Source organism: Temnothorax curvispinosus, unplaced genomic scaffold, assembly GCF_003070985.1.
Source record: "Temnothorax curvispinosus isolate PA1 unplaced genomic scaffold, ASM307098v1 QBEX01002996.1, whole genome shotgun sequence".
Lineage (NCBI taxonomy): Eukaryota > Metazoa > Arthropoda > Insecta > Hymenoptera > Formicidae > Temnothorax > Temnothorax curvispinosus.
The window spans coordinates 331,763-344,512 of NW_020212776.1; the positions used below are offsets into that span (position 1 = coordinate 331,763).

The window sequence follows — 12,750 nt, forward strand, 5'->3', positions numbered from 1 at the left end:
GAGAGAGAGAGAGAGAGAGAGAGAGAGAGAGAGAGAGAGAGAAAGAGAGAAAGCGCAGTGACGGGGAGGCGCATTCGAAAACGCGTCGCGAAACGCAAACCGCGCCATCGGAAGCAGCTGCGAGTGACACCAACGGTTAGGTCAGTCCCGTCGAACGTCAGTATACTGTTCCGTATATTGCGAGTCTGTATACATGTACGTCAGTTATATCGAATTGGAGGTAAGCTTTCCCTAACTGAAATTCTATGGTCCTTATAAAAAATATTAATTCATAACGTCCTCAGCAGAAATAACTGAACAATTAATTAATCGCAAACAATATTTCAAAACATTTTAACACCACGTAGATCCATAAGTCGCTTGAGGTGGCTTTGGAAAACTTCGTACGACTTTCTTACTTGAGATACATTAAGATCTTTTTTCTACCGCGTCGAGATCACACGCACACACGTGATCATAAAACGCGAGAGATCGGCTCGCTCTTTGAAACCTTAATCCGCAAGTCGAAATTCGCGCGTCATTAAATATTAACACGCGCGACTGTAAATTGCGGCTACTGACCGGAGGAGCAAATGCGGAAAGTAAGCGAGGTCTCTCGACATTCCACTCGATGGATCTTTAACGACAACGGCCGCCACACTTAATCCCAACACGCCTCGTGATCGTCGCCTCGCTTTCCCATGCGCGACCGACTCCGCTCGACCTTCCAAATTAACCCGATACCTGCTGCAGTATATGAGCCATCCACCAGAATTTATGTATATCCGGTCGTTGGCGGTCTAGCGTAGAGTAAATAAATTTTCTCACCACGTACGATTGACGTTTCCGTACAGCCGAACAAATTCGCCATACTACTTCAATACAGCTCATTGTAATTCACAAGCCACTTGGACTAAATTGTCGATAATGATTTACTAGTAACGATGGCATTATGTGATTGTTACGTAAATGAATTAAGAGAAACGATGTGTAATTATTCGTATGAATATGCAGCGTATTCTCAAATGACGCGATTGATGAATTAATCATTATATGCAACTAGATGGGATAATTACATCCTAAGGTAAATATCTCATTTTTAATATTGCAAGGAAATGTGGTCATATTTTTCAAATCTTTGAAGGCACTTTTAGTTTAATATTATATATTCTTTATATATTAAACATATTCAATTCTTAACATTTTTAATAATCATTTTTGTTGATAATTGATATGCAGCATCAAGTCTCAATTTCAATAAATAAGCGACTATCGAACATTAAAACTATAATGTAAAATTTATCTGCTTTTGGTTTGAGAATCGTTATTTTTAAATATATGTAAGTCGAGCTTGTTTTATGCAAAAGAGAAAAGTCAATAGCTAGAAAAACGAGCAAATAATGACTTGATCGATATCGATTTATCACTGCGGATTTATCACTGAACATGTTACATAACTCGTGTTTCTCTCCTCTTGTATTACATTAATTACGCATTATCTTCTTACTGCAGATACTACCTGTAATTATTACACTTTTTTCACCTTTCGATTAAACTTGAAAATTGTAATCCAGTCGAGGAACGTTGTTCTGCAATATTGCAATATAACTCTATGCAAGTTTTACTACCTGTCTATACGCAGCTAAGTCCATTTATTTTGAGTTTTGGAGGAAATTTCTGGATCGCGTTTACCTCGACCCCGCCGCACGAACGTCTAACCCTTCCGGTAACCACGTATTTATTCCCATGCTTAACACACGCCACCCTTTTACCATCCGTGCCTGCTCTCGGCTGACAAACGCGGGCGGTAATTGCGAAGCGACTGTGGATTCCAAACGTCGTCTCTCGTGCACGTGGATTAACGAAATGAAAATCCCGAAAATGGCGCAAACTGTGCGCCACGCGAGATCGACAGCCCTACTCGTGATCAAGAATTATAACGAACTCAGGAATACGATTCATGAGAGCTGGATTACTCGTCGTTCTCAATTACGTAATCCGTATATTAGAAAGTACATGATGTTGTTGCGAAAATCACTAATTGAAAGAAAGAGAAGTTTGGAAACAAAAAAATCTGTGAAGATCCATTACTACTAACTTGCTTTACAATGCTTTAGCACGCATAACATTCGTAACGTCTAATATATATGTTCATTCATCGTGATATCAAATTAAACTTTATATTCTTATTTGTGTTTCAGCGGGCAGCGATATCAAAGTGGAGTTTAAGATGCCAAAAGAAGCTGTGGTGGGTTCCTCGATCGAGGTGAGGTGCGAATGGCGATTACTGGGTGGAAGTAACCTTTACTCAGTTAAATGGTACAAGGATGACCACGAGTTCTTCCGATATCTGCCGGATAGCAGCCAGAGGACCCAGATATTCCCCCGGCCTGGTGTAAAAGTCGAGGTACGTTCCTTAATCTCTGTTTGCTTGTTGAAATTCCTGTACTATTAAGTTGTATCGTTAATTTATGTAATACTTGATCTAGCACAATTTGATACAAGATACATGATTAAAATATCCTTATGCATCTTGTAATGTTTGCTGCGTAGAGATTTTTTAAAAAGATAATGAAAATATATGGTAAATCAAGTAGGATAGAGATCATAGCGAGGAACATTAATTAATGATCGTGGAAGATTAGCTGCGTGGTTCGATTCTTCCGCCTTCTCCCTAATTATCAGAGCATCCTCGTAATTCTCTCGTATGGTACCACCGGAAGTGGAACAAGTGATATCCCATCACCAACCTAGCGAAACGTTCATCACTATTCACGCGTTTCGTGGTCGGAAACATCCTTCCTCTACCGTCGTTCCACGATGCAAGCGAGATTCCTTAAAGCGCCGCGCGGAAACTCAGCACCCCGTCTGTCGGTTTCTTTCGCCGACTGTACGTGGGATTCGATGCAATCAATCTTCTCCCTTCACTCCCTCCTTTCGTACTTCCTCGTGTCCCTCATTCGCCCCAGCTCCAGTATCGGGACATGAAAAGCTCGAGAGCACGCGAACCTTCGATAAGACGAACGAAAGAAGGAGAGAACCGGGTGGAGCTACCGACGTGTCTGAATCCGTACACAAGTTTCCGCGATTCTGATCGGCGACGCGACCGTGAGCAGACGCAGACGGCACCATCACGTCCCGATGTAATTCATCTTCCCAGAGCTGGCTGGCTGGCTGGACGGCCGGCCGACCGGCAAAACGTGCCGGGCAGCGTATCCAGACGCGTTCTTGCGCTGGTACAAATGAGGCGCGAGTTCATCCCGCGGCCGCCACTATTGCCGCGATACTACATCATCTTTCCCCACAAGCTCCCCAGTGCAAGCTGTCAGTCGCCGGGATCTCCTCCGGGGGTCGGTAAAAGGAAAGTGGAGTTACCGAACTCAATGAATAATCTTTCGTATTATATTATATCGATGAGAGTCGCGTCGGATATAACCGAGTCGGATCGGTCATGCATTGATGAAAAGAATCGATATGTACAAAAACGAGGAAACCAACGTCATCAAACTTGAGGTGAAAGCAATTAGAATGAAAGGAAGATCCTAGATCTACACGTGAGATATAATCGGAGAAAGAGAGAGAGAGAGAGAGAGAGAGAGAGAGAAATTGATATCAGAATAAAAAGAGATTGTATTCCAGAAAATATTTTTCAGTAAATTGTTGTTTAAATCCGGATTTTTATACCCGATATGATATTTTCTTTCTTTTATTTTTAATTTGTAGAATAATATTGGCTATTCCAAGATATTGCGGCACAATACATTTATTACATTGATATTTATAATTAATTTCAATATTGATTTATAATTAAACCATGACTCGAGATTGTATTAAATCGAATTAAATGGAACTCGCGTTGCTGTAAATGAGGCGAGAATTTATCATTTTCCTGCAATAGGCTGTCAACAGTGTGATATCTTTATATAAAATTCATTAAAGAGAAGTGAGATTGCAGTTTGTTGAATGGACCTTTATGTGGCGTTGATAGTATCGCATTAGACGCAGTCAAATCGATAACAGCAAGTGTATGAAAAAAAGATAATATTAAGATAATAGATATTAGTTTTTGCAACATTGTATTAAATTATATATTAAATAAAATGAGAATATATACACGAGCATTTTTTTATACGTTTATAACCAATATTAATTTTATTGCCTTGTTTGGTCTGATCATAGTATGACCATTTCTACTTATTCCCTTGGGGTTGGCGAAATGTTCGGTCGTTTCTACTTACATCCCGTCTGATTATAACAGGTCTTTACTACTTGTAATTGCGTACGAGCGTTAAAAATTTGAATTAAATTTGCAAACAGCTGGACAATTACAAAATTAAAAGAACCTCAATTAGAACCTCCAGAAGTCCAGAAATGTGATAATTTATATTTCAACGGTGTCCCTAAAACGAAGGCAGTATTTAAAAGTGTTCTTTCACATATTTGTAAGCGGCGACATCAATTTAATGTTTAATTTATACCCCGCAAAAAGTTTAAAGAGGCTAGTCTATATTTTAGAGATATATCGATTGTGAATTAATCCGCGTACGTAATGTAAAATTCAATCACCACTGTATAATTACGACAGTTTCTATCAACGACGATTAAACACACGAACATCCTCGATAGAATCGGTCCCGATCGCGGTACATTTGCCGCATCCTTTTGTCGATGGAGAGACAGGAGCTTGTACGCTGAATCTGAGGATACGTCATTTTCTCTGGAATCCTCGATATCCTGATGTGGATTCGCCTGTCGGCATTCTCCGTTAGAAACGAGATCTCACTAGAGTGAGAGAGAGAGAGAGAGAGAGAGAGAGAGAGAGCGCAGAAAGACGTTGAATAACGTATCGACGCGATAATGGATATTTCCTGCGTACACGTAGAATTAGGTTTTACTTCAGTAAAGCACTTTTGATTTATCTATTTGCTTACTACGGCATGTATCAAACGTGCATATCGCACAGGTTACTCTGTTTTCAGGATGTTTACAAAAATTCACGGAAGCCAGAGCTCTGTAAAATTATATATTAAATGCAAATTGAAAATTATCTGATATCAAGTCTGAAAGCAAATATGAAAAGTTTATCTTTAAGATAAAAAATATTTATCTATAATTAACGGCAATCAAGATAAAAAGAATTTCTCTACTACATTATTAGAAATAGGAAATAATTAGCACAAGCGCAACATTTGTAGCGTAATGAATATTTATGCATTTTTCTCTTCTCTCTCGAGAAAGAAAATATTTCTGATATCAAATGTGATATTGCTAGGAACACAAGCGGATTCAGAGCCTATTTCGTGTTACGGTACGTTATCTTCTTTCGAGATCTCCACTGGTCTTCGATTCTCTCTCGCTTTCTCGTATTTCTGGTCTTTTCGCCATTGAGGATCGAATGTTTCGAAGAATGCAATCCACCAGATTGTACTCCAATATTCTACAAATGACGTTCCGGATTCACCGACCTCTCCTCTCGTCTATGAGCCGGAACATCTCGTAGGATATTATTCGCGAAATGTAACACACATACACGCGAGGTCAAGCTTCGCGAATAGTAAAATAAATTCGGGCGAATACGACAAACAATTTTTATACCTAGATACGATTAAATTGAATTGTTTGTTTTAAAAATGCCATCACTAGTTGACTTTGGAAAATTTTGCTAAATATATGCGAAAACATTTTACTAATTGACATTTTCTTGTATTTTTATTTTATTTTATTTTATTTATCCGACTCACATGTTTTATATTATTTGTTATTTATTTTAGAAAAATAGCTTAACATCAGAATTTTTTTAAAATTCTGCTAAAATTCGTCCATGTAAATTATGTCTGCATTTCACTGAAATTCATAACATTTTTTTGAATTTAACTTACGCAGCTTTTAAAATAAAGCGAGTCAATTAAACGTTTACGAAATATTCACGTAGTATAATCGTAAACGTATAGAATCAAAACAAATAAAAGAAGAAAACGCGAAACTCCGGAAGTGTTGTCGACAGTGTCGACACGCAACTTTTTTGTTAATTTTCGCTACACGTGCTATCGTCGATCGGCGGTAATCCCCATCAACAAAAACGAGCTTGTAGTATCGGGAAATAAAAATGTAAATCCTCTTCGAGGACATTCTCGATATCGCGTGCAAACATTTCCCGAGCTTAGCTAACGAGGATTTTAAATTTCATCAACTTGCCGATCGTTGACATCGTCGTAATAATCTAAAGCTAAAGCGTAACATAAGGAACGAAAACCATAAGTGTACGTTCTTACAAATATTAAAAACGATGAAATTTTCACTTTTATTAGAAACTAAAGTTACGTCAATAAAATTAGAAATTTCTTGAATAAAAGCCAAAAGTATAAATATTAATATAATGTTATAAAATATCATTGTTTTCTTCAATATTAAAAATCCATCAAAAATAATCATTGAAAATAGAATACAATTTTATATTTTAAGTTTTTATATTTTATAGTTATAAGTGTAATTATAACTATATAAAATATAATTATCTATATTCCATTTTTAATAATCATTTTTGGTGGATTTTTGACTTATAATACTGTAAATGGTGAACATCTTCGGTCCATGAAGCAAATCCGTGAAACGAACCACCGACACTTCGGCGTAGCAACATCTAAAGCAAACAGAACTATTAAAATGGAGATTCCTCTGTCGAATGCACACATTCGCGAGGCGGCGAACTTCCGCAAGATTTTCGGCACGTCGTACACTCGGCGCGATCCGAAAACAAGGTCAGTAGCAACGATAGTTTGACGATAGTTTGAGGATAGTTCCGAGCGAGATCACCCTCGATGCGAAACTTTCCGGCGATTCGCTAGCTGGATAATACCCTTTCCTCGCGCTTTTTTTCTCTTCCCTCTTTGTGAGTTCCGCCCGCATGTGCGCGCGGTCGTTTGTGCAGAAATTTAAATGATTTAGCTCCCACCCCGAGGGAACACGCCAATTTTTGATGTTCCGGCAGAACTTCGCCTTGCGAGATATATCTCTCGATGCGGGAGAATAACCAGGTAATGGCGGCGCAGAAACGACGCTTACCACCCAATTCTTTCGTCGTATTATCCGGTACGGAAGTTGGATTTAAGATCTTACTTTCTATGTTTGTCAAAAACCAATTGCATTCCTCATTGATAACATGCAAAATTTTATAACATGCCAAAAATTTGCATGCTTATCAAAATAAAGAATTAAATTTCGAGTTTCTTTTATCCATTTGAATTCAGTCATTCCGTACGTTTCTTTCATGCTTTAAGGAAGCCTTATTTTCCTGCGGATCGACATGACACGCAAACTTTGTATAAAAGTTTACAATAGAGAAAAGTTGAATATATGCGACATATGGAAGGACTGACAGAAGACCATTACAATGCCGAAGTTATGTGTATCAATGTGGCTATCGTCCGGACGCACACGCACTCAGCATCCTTGGACAACATTAAACGGCCGCGGCTTTATGGTTTCCGCGGATTGAATATCATGGGTGACCGTAACTACATTAATTATCAGCGCGATTCATCTAATGGAATGGAAAGCCGTTTTAAGCCGTAACGCATTCCTGCCCTCGAAATTCCCCATTTGTATGCAGCTGCTGTTCCGCATTACCGTTCTCTCGACCGTGTCACATATCGAGATACGGTCGCGACCGTTCATCGAGGAAGTGCAGGAGAAAGAAAGAGAGATATTTAACCGCGTTGTGGATTTTCACGCTCGTCTATATTTGAGCGTATTAAAATAGCGATAGCGCAAACATGCGTTAATATTGAAAGCGAGCATAACATTCGTCGTACTACGCCTTCGCACAATACGTCTAATTCATTAAAATCTCGGCATCGATTGCAAATATCGCAAACGCGATAAGATAATCGTGTCGCTAGTAATTTCAATATTTTATCACAATATTCGGTTGGTGACGAGTCGCTCATTTATTTAGTCCAAAATCTGCTTTAATTTAAGTGACTACAATTTAAGAAAAATTACATAAAATAAGAACAGAGTCAAGAAGTAATAGAGATAATTTAATGAACTTTGATCGAATGGATTCGGCTTTAAAACTCAATAACGTGAATCGTGAAAATCTACTGACGAAAGATCGCAGATTTTCCCGATCGCTACGTCGTGTCCTAAGAAAGGAGTATAAATCAACGGGCAACGAGGAAACGACGTTGACACGGCGCCGCCGTGTTTCTTCGAGTTCCCCGCCGAAGGAAACCGGGCTGCGTCGTTCGTTCTTTTATCGCACGGCATTTGCATGTGCTTCGCGTGCGACTTAAGACGGCCCGTAAATAGAGCGACTTTCCGAGCAGCCGGTACGTGGGCAGGAAACGATCGAAAACTCGCGCCGCGCCAGGGTACCCGGCAACGGTGATGACCCCCTCCTCTTTCGCCTTCGCTTCCTCGGTTGGCAGGAAACCAATGAAAATTTCCAAACAATCTGACTAATCTGCCGCGACCCCGCGAGCCGCGATCTTCCGCCCCATAAATCGCCGCCCGACAGCTCGATGGCAGTAAAACCTAACAACGCCACCGTAAGCGGCCTGTATTATTCACGAACCGTCCACCCCTGCATTCCGAAAGCCCCCTGTCGCGACGCACAATCAACACGATAGCGTATTGCGGCGTATTGAGTGCTACTTTCACGACCGCCCATTAACGAGACGAGTGAAATCGACGGCGGTCGATTAACGATATTCGCGATTCTAGTACGAAATATTGCACTAACAAGAAACGAAAAATTGCGTTGTCTCGGCTTGAGCGATGGTGCGTCAGATTTTTATCCTGTTTTAACATCGCCCAAGAAAAGTGCACGAGATTATCTCTATAAGACACGTAAGAGTTTCATCCGCTCGATTTTTCTGCCGATCGCGAGGAGGGATGCAAAAGGGCCCTGTATCGCCCTCTCTCTCCCTTTCTCTGCCTTTCTTTCTCTCTCTCCCTTTCTCTCTCTTCTTCTTTCTCTTTCGTCTCCACTGAAAGCAAGTAGATCCAACAACATCCGTTACACGTATCCGTCCATTAAGCGACGAGTCTATGGTCGTCGTTTTGGATGCGCTTAATGGATTTCGCGGGAAGGTTAATTCAACGAAGATGAAAGTGAATGGAGAAGATGAATATCTTCGTGGCGAAACGCACGGCGCGCGTGAGGTGCACGGATGCGAATTTCACGGTGCATTATCCTCCGCGATTTTTTTATCAGTCACGAACGCGGATTAACGGACGAGATTCTTCAACCGTTCATCATTCTCGCCGCGAGTCTTCTGCAATTTTCTTGAAAACAGTCGTATCTAATTATAAAGTAATGAACTGGAGCTTAACGCTTAACGTACGCGATATATCCTGAGAATGAAAGGACGTGCTTGTCTCCCTTTTCACATCTCCGTCATGTTCCTCGGTGACTGTGCATTGTCGAATCAGACGATTCTCATTGTATTTAATCCGACGGTCGGTGCAGTCCGCTCGAATAATTGCGAGCGCACTCGTGCGATTAACGTTCGCCTATGATGGTCTTACACGACGATTATACGTCATTGCTGGCCGCTGGAATTTAACGGCCGTTGTCGTGACGTTCGTTCGTGCGCGACTTTTATCCGTGGAAACTCATCGCGAGGAATAAAGATTCGGAGAGATGGCGGTTTATGGGTTATTCAAAGTTAACGCGCCATGTAACTCGGTAGTCTCGGCGGTTCTCCGTAAGACGGCTACGTCGTAAGTACGTTTTAAAAAGCGGCACACGAGGGAAACGGTATTCCTCGCATTAATGCCGGCGGAAGACACATTGACGATGGCAATAAAAAGAATTGAATATAAAGCTGATTGTATATATGCGCGGGCACATTAGAACCGCGAAGGGAAGGAATTCGAGTTTACGGTCAAATAAATGTAATTATCCTACGCCGCAATAGAATACAACGATGTGTTTCGGTATTATACAACCACTAATTCACCCTCTCTGAGAGGGAAAGATTGCAATCGGAGCTAAAAGTAGCTGAATATCGTAAATGAATATTTGCATAATTATCTGCTTAATTAACTGGTAATTTTTAATTGAAATCGATTTCCTATTGAAAACCGTTTATACTTAAAAAGCGGTATCCGTAGGTATTTGAGAAGAATATCAGCTTCTGATCAATTCTGAAATGTAATGAAAGTCTGATTCGACGATTCAAAATTGTTGCAAAATGTAGGGATTATGTAGAAAGAGAGATAAATATATTTTCCATTTTAAACCTAATGCGTGTTAAATATTAATCTATTATTTTATAGTTTATTATTTTATAGTTCGAGATTAAATAAGGATACTTTCAACGAAATTGTATTAAAAAAATCGCAGTAAAAATGATAACCGATTAAAAAATCTTCTCCTCTGATGTGACTAATAAAATATTATAAAAAATAATACTACAAATGATAAAATAGAATCGGAAGTGCGAGAATAGTAGTAAGAAGATGACTTTGCTCGTTCGCAGTTGCTCGCCCACGACTACTTCCGCTTTAATAACGTCTCGTGCAGCCAAAAGACAAATTACTATGGCGCTCGCGTTTTCCGGAAAGTACCTAAGAGCATCTTTCCTGTGTCGAGCGAGCTGAGGTTCTATTCGGCGACGTAGATTAGCGAGGACGTTGCAGCCAGTCGAGTAAGGTTTGCTCTCCCTCTTCCCTCCCCCCTCCCCGGGTATTATACTTGCAGCCGCGGTAAGAAGTTGCGAATCAACATCTCGTTATCTAGAATTCGAAAACTTTCGCGTCTGCAACCAACCGACCACCTCTCCCCCCGTTACGTTTCTCTTCTCCCGAGAAGAGGCTGATTGTTGCGCGACCTTTTGTATAATTTCCGTCTATCTCTCGAGAAGATTGGAGCCTCCTTCGGGATCGCGACAAAAGTAAGTAGACGAAGTTGCGAGATTCAATTGATGAAAACAGCGAATTGTGTCGACCGGTAAGGAGCACACAACAGAGAGAAAGAAAGGAAGAGAGAGAGAGGGAGAAAGATACTTGACAACATCGATAACGAGGCATCGCAAATCTCTTATTTTCAACCCTTTCTCTCCGTCTTTCTTCCGAGAGCAATGACTTCGGCCGTGTGGACTTTCGCGAAGAGAACGCGACAAATGGAGACGAAGTCAAAGTCGAGGAAGCACCTCGTTTCCGAGGCTAAGAATACCTTATCGTCAGCATCTGAAAAATTTGGTCTAAGAAAAGTGACTGAAAAGTTCTAGCTAAAATAATCCACGAGAATATCTTGGATAAGGCTGGCTTATTTCAGAGACCGAGAACACCTTTAATCCTCAGGCAGAAACCTTGAAATTATTAATTAATCAATGGTCGTAGACAAAGAGAACGTCGTAATTCGAATCGGTTGGTTAGCACGGATACTTTCGTCATTCACAAAGCACGCCACTAAATCTCGCTCCGCGCGATTAATTTTACAGCGCGGTGTCATCAAGGGAGTCGAAAACTTCGAGACGACTCCTCGTCTCCTTGTATCCTATTTCGAGGGGGATCTGGACCGGCGTAGTTTCATCCCTCATCTCTCAACCCACTCCTTCTCTTAATACGCGAGCGGTGTACAATTTCGAAACTTAAAGGACGAAGTCAAGGAGGGCTCCGAGCGAATTTGCCTAAGTTCTCCGACTTCGCTTCCTCGCTCGTCCCTCGAATTATTTCGAGCTTCTATCCGCCGGTAAAAGTAATTTTGTTCCCGAACAGAGAAAGCGAGCGAGACCGACGCTGTGCCGAGCCGAGGTGAATCAAGCCGTCCGTGGCGAGGTGAGGCGAGCCAGTACAGAGACGGTGGGCAGATTCGGTGGAAGAGCACGCAGCCGGGGAAAGATGCTTTTAGTTTATTACCTCGAGGAAATTACGCCGGCGAGCCCCCGTCGACTTCGTTATTTTTTTTTCTTTTTTCGCTTCACTTACGACTAGCAGCGCCAGAAGACGCGAATCATCACGACGCAACGCCACTCGCTCACGAAGTTTAAAATCCCACAGCTCTTCCCGAAATGCACGATGTAAGCTCCGCCGCGCATTTTGAGGAATTACATCTTACGTTCGTAACGCCGAGATATTTCGACCGAGTCGTTACCGCGGCGCGTGTACAATCGCGCGGCACTTTTATCCGAGAGGATTTTACTCCGGGGAAAGGGCAACGCGATTGTTTCTTCCTCGGGAGGGAAGAGAATTGAGCAGGGATTTACATTAAGAATAGGTTATACCTCTCCACTTCAGACATAAGAACTTCTGTTTATTAAAGAGATGACTGAATTTTTCGCGAGTTATTCTCGCAGACAATCCAGGAACTTTGAGCATTTCTCATCGTTAAATAAAGCACTAACGCTTTACGATCGACAATCTTCTTTGAATGCGTTCATACGCGACAGTTTAACAACTTGGAATTAAAACGATCGATAAATATCAACGTCATCGCGCGGAAGTATTCCTTCCTCCCGGTTTCCGCGGCCGTAATGCGTTCCTTCCACGACGGTTTACGAGCGTAATCTATCCTGTCGTGTCATCAGGATGCGCATTATGCAACTTCGAAACTTTTGCGCGCGTTAGGCGCCTCTCGTAAACGCGAACTGAGAAGTTCACTGAGTGAAATTAGGCAACGACGTATGCTTGTAAGCATACTTTCGAAAAGCTAAATGTAAAAGCCGACAATTGGCAGCTCCGGACGGTCATTCTTCTATCTCCAAATTGTAGAATTACATGGTTAAAAACTAATGACATATGTAACAGAGAGCAATAAATTAT

General features: G+C 41.1%; 1 protein-coding gene across 4 annotated transcripts in view; it reads left to right on the plus strand.

Moving 5' to 3' along the window:
• The window catches only part of LOC112452151, a 194,474-nt gene that overhangs the window by 105,644 nt on the left and 76,080 nt on the right, over window positions 1-12,750 (plus strand). For all 4 annotated transcript variants that reach the window (XM_025012227.1, XM_025012226.1, XM_025012228.1 and 1 more), the window contains one exon: window positions 2,181-2,386. In XM_025012227.1, coding sequence (XP_024867995.1) covers window positions 2,181-2,386 — 206 coding nt within the window. The remainder of the gene's footprint in view (window positions 1-2,180; window positions 2,387-12,750) is intronic.